A 6,832-nucleotide genomic window follows, 5' to 3' on the forward strand; every position below is an offset into this window, starting at 1 on the left:
ACCAATCAGCGCCCGGTGGGCGGAGTTTGTGTTAGGTACCAGCCAATCAGTAATCACGGACGCAAAGAACGGATACATTGTAGGAGGCTGCACGGCATTCAGGGAAGTTAAATGTGGCTACAGTGGACCGTCGGCAGTACTACATAGCTGACCTACATTTCATTAGAGATGTTGTTAAATGTTACTACCAGGAGTAAGGAAATATATTTGTTCTGCATGTTAGAAATAGACAAGTCCTGGAGTTAACTCGCTCTCTACGGTGAGGTTCAACCAACAGCAAGACTTCTGCAAGGACTTTTGCACAGGAGTTGAAATTCACGCTAAAATTGTCAAAATGGAGCTTCACGAAGGGGCAGCGGCAGTGGGCGACGGTGTGCTGGATTTTTCCCATTTGAGTTTGAACACTTTAAGCGTTGACAATATCAGCGACGAGAGGAAAAGGGACACCAGGCAGCTCTACCTGAACTACAACCGGTTCGCCTCGCTGCCCTCGTCGGTCAGCCTTTTCTGCAACCTCGAGTTTTTGAACATCAGCAACAACGGACTGTCGGCCATCTGTGAGGGTATTACTCAACTGAGCAAACTGAGAACACTGATAGCCAAGAACAACCGCCTGGACGAGTTCTCGCTGCCCAAAGAGTTCGGCTCTTTGCAGCTGGAGCTGTTGAACTTTAGTGGGAATCGTTTCGAGGAGATCCCGCTTCAGTGTACGAAGCTGCAGCGTCTGCAGTCGCTTTCTCTCGGCGGAAACAGACTAAAAAGTATACCTGCGGAGATAGAGAATCTAACCAGGTAGGCAACACACTAAATAAAAAAAAAAACAACCAACAACCAAAAACACGTCCGAATCTCACCGTTCAAGTAACGTAAATTAAACACGCAGCGTGCTTTTAAACCCATTGAACCATGTTGCACAATGAGATCTATGAATCACACTAATGGACAGGGTGGAGACCGGGAAAGGAGGTAAACTTCTTTTTAGAATAGATATTATTTTCTATATCAGGACAACTTTTTTTTTTTATTATGTGGATTACTTCTATACCGATATTTCTTACCGGTATTCAAACGGTCAGTTAACTGCAATGGATTTATGGAACCAAAAGGTTGTTTCTATGGCTACATGTTCTTTATAGTCTCTCAGCACTGATATATATTGTTTAGTGGAACTTTTATAATCAACAGTACTAATCAGTCATAAAACAAATCTAGATTAGAGATGAAATTTATCACTCAATCAATCAGATTTGACAGCTGACCACTAAATGGTAGGAACTGATATATTTGAATTAAAGACTTTCCTGTGTGTATTTGTTCTACATGGCAATAAACTGGACAGAAATACACATATTGATGAGTCGGTAATCAAAATGTATAGTGGGGATTTGCTGCTATTCTTTGTCTAATGTGATGGTAAATTGAAAATGTATTGGTATCTAACTGTTGTTGGATAAAGATGGCAACCTGAAGACAATCTGCTGCAGTTCATAAAAATATGATGGGCACTTTTCACAAATGATTGAGAAAATATCAAACAATGATCATTTAAAAATATTGGAAATAATATTCATTTCAGCCACACATTAAATACTTTAAAGGAGCAGTAACCAACAATGCCCTTTTGGCTATTTTACTGCCTGTTTTTACATCCTCCTCATGTCACCCTGACCTCGCCACATAAAATTACATTAAATATTAGCTACCAAGCAACAACATGCTTTGTAAATACTGTTGTTACACAGCAAACCAAAATGAAGTCTAACACAAGTGACAGGAGTCCAGGCCGTTATAAACTAACATAAACTGGAATCGGTAACTTTCTTTGCTCAGCTATCATCAAAACACGCTGAAAACGCTCAAAGGGGACCGTTCTTTCTCCTGATTGGATTAAAGTTCAGGGAGGCCTATTCACTCTCCTGATTGGATAAAGTGAGGTCTATTCACTCTCCTGATTGGATAAAGTGGCAACGGTATACCTGAAAATGTATTCTGTGTTGTAAACTTACTTTAGTCATCTGCCGATTCAATTTATGAGCCATAGATGGAGTCACCACGTTAACCTGACAACAGTAGTATTTGTTTTACCACCACAGGGAGCCAACTCGTATCATTTTTGAAAATGAACTCTAAATGTGAGCTTTTTGCTCTTTTTCTGTGTCTTTGTGAGTTTAACAATATTTACAACTTTGCCAACACTTTTAACATCTGTTTGTATGTGTCATGTTCATTTCCAGTCAATATATTGTGTAAACATCATGATTCATAATGTGGGCAGGTTAATTGTGTAATCTGTTCCAGTAAACTCCAAAAACCTGTGGTTTTGAAGATAGGCTGGCGTTCATTACGTTGGGCACTAAAAAAGTAGTTTAATGGAAAATATTTGAGACGCATCAGTTATGAGAAAAAAAAAAAATCATGATGGAAAAGGATTAAACTCAAAATTGCAACAAATAAACTTGGACACAGCTATAATTACGTGTTGTCACACAATAGATTTTCAGTGAAGATAACACGGTATAGAGCTAGAACACGACACAATACAACTGAGACAAAGGGCACTCATTTAAAAACAAAAAGAGTTTAGCCGCAGCAGTCCATTTAAAATACTTGGAGGTTGCTTGGTTGGTGTGGTTTTTTTGTTGTTTGTTTTGTTAGAGTGGCAGAAGCAGTAAAAAGAGGTCAGCTACGACAGTATTTTTTTTTTTAATCTTATATATCTTGTGCTTAGTTTAACAGTAGCAAACCACAGCGGTCCGATGGCAGGACAAAGATCAAACCTCCAAACCATTCGATCAAAACTGCTAACTTTCAAGTTATGTGGCGCTAGATTCAACAGCAGTTTTCAAATTCAGCCACAAATGTCCAAATAGATTGAGGTCTGGACTGAGATTGGGCTTCTCACGAGGGGTATTTATCTGGCAAGCGAGGAATAGAAGGATTTATTGTAAAAAGTCCAGCTAAATAATTTTTGCACAATTAAACGTAAACTCGGTACTTCTGAGCTCTCCTGTCTTGTCATATGGCTGCACTATTATACATGTAAATACATAATGGCCCAATAAGAGTAATGTCATAATTTTTTCCCTCTTGCTCTTTCTAACAACATAACGTTAAATATCTTTGGGACTCTCAACGTCCATAAAATTGAATGTTTAAATAACTCTCAGACTGGTTTTCTGGCTTAAAAGATTGGTAAAAGTATATATATTTTTTTTGTCATTCAATTTTGTGGATTGTGTTCAAATGGCATTTGAAGTGGGGTCAAATATTCACAATATTTCTTGACCAATCCTTCGGAGACTACAGTGATGGATCAAATTACTTCTTGGCTGTGCACAAAGTCATAACGTAATGACAATGTCTGAGCTCTATATTTTGAACAGTAGCTGCAGCCTGCCTCAAATTATGATGAAAATGAAAAGCACTGTATTTGTATGTGCAATGTAATGATAAGGGCTGATGAGGTTTCAGGGTCCCCGTGTTGTGCATGCTGACTCGTTGTGCTTATTTTACTTTGGAAAAAAAAGTCAAAACATCTGCTGTGAAAAAGGCCTTTTGCATGTAACTTTAGAAAAAGTTGGAGAGATTGATTTCAGTTTGACTTAAACTCCGAGGTAAAGTGAATTCTGTAAATGTGGTTCCTCTTCGTCCCCTTTGACGTGTGAAGAGGAGAAACCTCAACCGAATGTTTCTTGGATGGAGATTCAAAGAAAACAAAGGCTACAGTTTTGCTTAGTTTTGGAAATTTGAACTGATCTGTATTGTCCTTGATACAACCCTGTACTCTAACTCAGCAGTGTCCTTTCCTGCTGGTTGATTTGTGTCACTGTGTCGACGTAGGCAGCGAGCAGACCCTGAATGTCTCAGTTTCCGTCACAGAGGGGGCTTGCTCAGCCACCAAGGACAGTATAATGGCTCCATGTCTCACAGTCGCTGTGTCATCAGTTCCAGCAGGCAGATGGCCTGACAGCTTACTTTCGCTGACCAGCCATCCGTAGCGCTCGCCCAGCCTGTCTCTTTGACTCTCAATTACCCCCCCACCCCCTCCCTCTGTCCCGCCCCCGTGCGTTACTTTCCTCCATTAACCTACCAGGGTCATTTTGTTGTCTTAATAACACAAACATGTGCATATCCCTTTTGCTGTCTACTAAAACTGGACCTAATGGTTTTCAGGTCACCACATAAACGAGATCAAAATTAATTTCATGTCATATTTGCATTCTTTACTGTGATTGGGGGATTCATAAATTCATGTGTGGTACAAAAAAATGTCCCGTTTGTTGCTTCTGTTCACCTCACGTCATTTGTCTTCTTGATATTTCAAGAATTAAAAATTCAGACACAAAGGCATGAACTCCTGAGCATGAGATCACGCATCTTCAGCTCCCCCGTGTGGCATGTTGTAGTTTTTATTTGGTGTCATGTAGCTTTGTTTGCTAAAATAATACACTTTAATAGCATCTCCAGTCTTAAAATATCATCATAACTACAACAAGTACAAACTGCATTTGTTGAAACTGACCTTTAATACGGCCGCAGTCGTTTTTATTGAATAGATATAATTGTTATACTGTACAGGAAGTGTGAGCTGTGACTGTGGAGATTGTTAATGATTCAGCAAGATGTAAAAAAAATAATTTAAAAAATCAGCTCAAATGATAAACTCTTTCCCCCTATCACTAACATACAGTAGCACTTTAAAAAAGGCCGCATCTGAAATAAACATTAAAGAAAAAAAGAAGTGGGACCCGTCGCCTGCATACTCGAGGAGCTGATGCATTAAGTTTCTCCTTTTTAATTTTAGAGGGCCAATAAATGTTTCGGTTTGTTAGAAAATCTGCTGGCACTCGGGGGGAAAAGAGTCAAATACGCTATTAAGATATAAAAGAATTATTATTTTGCATGTTCAATTGGTGACACCATGATAAAAATAAAAAAAAGTGGCAAAAAGTGAATGTTTCTGTCGACGTACAATCACAAGGAGCTGAAAAATGATATGCCATAAAAAATGGAGCAGAGTGTCAGCCTGCAGTAAAACTTACCTCGATTCAAACTGACTCTTGTGCTCTTGTTTTTCTGTCAGTCTGGAGATGTTGTATCTGGGTGGAAACCTCATCACAGCCATTCCTGCTGAAGTAGCTAACTTGCCGTACCTCAGCTATCTGGTACTATGTGACAACCGCATCCAAAGTGTGCCACCACAGCTCACCAGGTAATATCAGCACTCTACCCTCGATCTTAGCAGCGTAAACAGAAGTGTACGTCAAATTGACATCGAAGCTAGAATTGTACGCGGGATTATGCTGCATGGATTTGACAACAGCACATTCCTGTTTTCATGAAATATGGAGGTGAAAACATTTCATGGTGCCTTTTGTTCTAGGCTCCACTCGCTGCGATCTTTAAGTCTCCACAACAACTTGCTCACTTACCTTCCAAGAGAGATCCTCTGCCTGGTGCACCTGCAGGAACTCAGTCTTAGAGGCAACCCACTGGTGGTGCGCTTTGTCAAGGAGATGACCTACGACCCTCCTTCACTGCTAGAGCTGGCAGGACGTACAGTTAAGAGCCGAAATATGCCTTACTCACCTTTTGACCTGCCTTCGAACCTGCTGCACTACCTGGACCTGGCCAGCAAGTGTCCCAACCCCAAGTGTGCCGGTGAGACTTCTTTTCCCCTTGTGTTTAAAGAAAATGCAAAAATTATTGTTGAGTTTTTTTTAGGTGAAACTTCTTGTTTTTTTTTTTTTGTTTTTTTTTAATGTTCTGTTTTATGGAAAGGTGATGACACATTGATTACATTTTTGGCTTGCAACCCTTAAAATATAGCCATTTCTATTTCCTACCTTGCTTTTGTCACCAGTTGCACACATTTACCATTCTTTCTTCTTTTTTTAACATTATAGAGGCATGAAGAAAAAAAATATAAATATCTTTAAACTTAAAGGAAAAAGGCAAAGGTTAGAGGGAAATTTGAAACAATAAGTTCAAGGTTTTTTTTTTTTCCCTCTTCTCATAATAATCTTTTATATTTGTCTTTTGACCTCCTTTGAGGGTCCTAATTCCCAGGTTCAGAACCTCTCTGATAACATACAATACATGTCTTGCCCTTTACCGTTTCCTGTGTGGTTGAATGCTCTCTCTTACATCTGTGTTTATGATGCATGTGTGTTTAATTTATAAATAATGTTCTATCTTGCTCTTCAGAACAATACAAGTCTTTGACCTGACACTTTGCTTTTCCTGTTTGCAGGAGTGTACTTTGATTCATGTGTACGCCAGATCAAATTTGTGGACTTCTGTGGAAAGTACCGGCTGCCTCTCATGCACTACCTGTGCTCCCCCGAGTGCACCTCTCCCTGCAGCTCCAACCCCCAGAGCGATGCGGAGTCTGAGGACGAGAGCAGCGTGCCGGCCTACCGCCTCCAGAGGGTGCTTCTGGGATGATGCATCAAGGAGGGACCACTGGCCCTCTGAACTAAAGCCTCATCTGTCTGTCACTGTGTTCTGTCGTTCTGCAGAGACGAGCTTGCTTCGGACAAGACAACATGCACATACGCAGACTCAAACACGATCGCGCACGCAGCCACTGAAATGCACAGAATGTGAGACACCCTACACTTGGCCCTGGAAGTAAAAACAGATGTTTTGGGGGGGGGAAGGAGGGGATTGTCCGTTTCGTCTCACCGCATCATTCTACTCAACACAACTGAAGGAAGGCTCCCGTTTCTCATATCGCCACAAAAATCTGCATCTGTCACAGTCTTGACATGATGAACCTGCTTGTCTCGTGGTCAAGCACAGGAGGGCAGTAAAACTCTGGTTTGGACTG

General features: G+C 40.5%; 1 protein-coding gene across 1 annotated transcript; it reads left to right on the top strand.

The window, feature by feature from the left end:
- Positions 1 to 100: 100 nt before the first annotated feature.
- On the top strand, positions 101 to 6,534 carry lrrc58b (leucine rich repeat containing 58b). Its single transcript, XM_069154011.1, has 4 exons — positions 101 to 792; positions 5,084 to 5,212; positions 5,384 to 5,661; positions 6,254 to 6,534. Exons 1-4 carry the CDS (start codon positions 335 to 337, stop codon positions 6,445 to 6,447), a joined length of 1,059 nt encoding a protein of 352 aa, XP_069010112.1. The 5' UTR covers positions 101 to 334; the 3' UTR covers positions 6,448 to 6,534.
- The last annotated feature ends 298 nt before the right edge of the window (positions 6,535 to 6,832 follow it).

This window comes from Embiotoca jacksoni, unplaced genomic scaffold (genome assembly GCF_022577435.1).
Source record: "Embiotoca jacksoni isolate LCO1_2020_lvr unplaced genomic scaffold, fEmbJac1.0.p SCAF_2, whole genome shotgun sequence".
Lineage (NCBI taxonomy): Eukaryota > Metazoa > Chordata > Actinopteri > Embiotocidae > Embiotoca > Embiotoca jacksoni.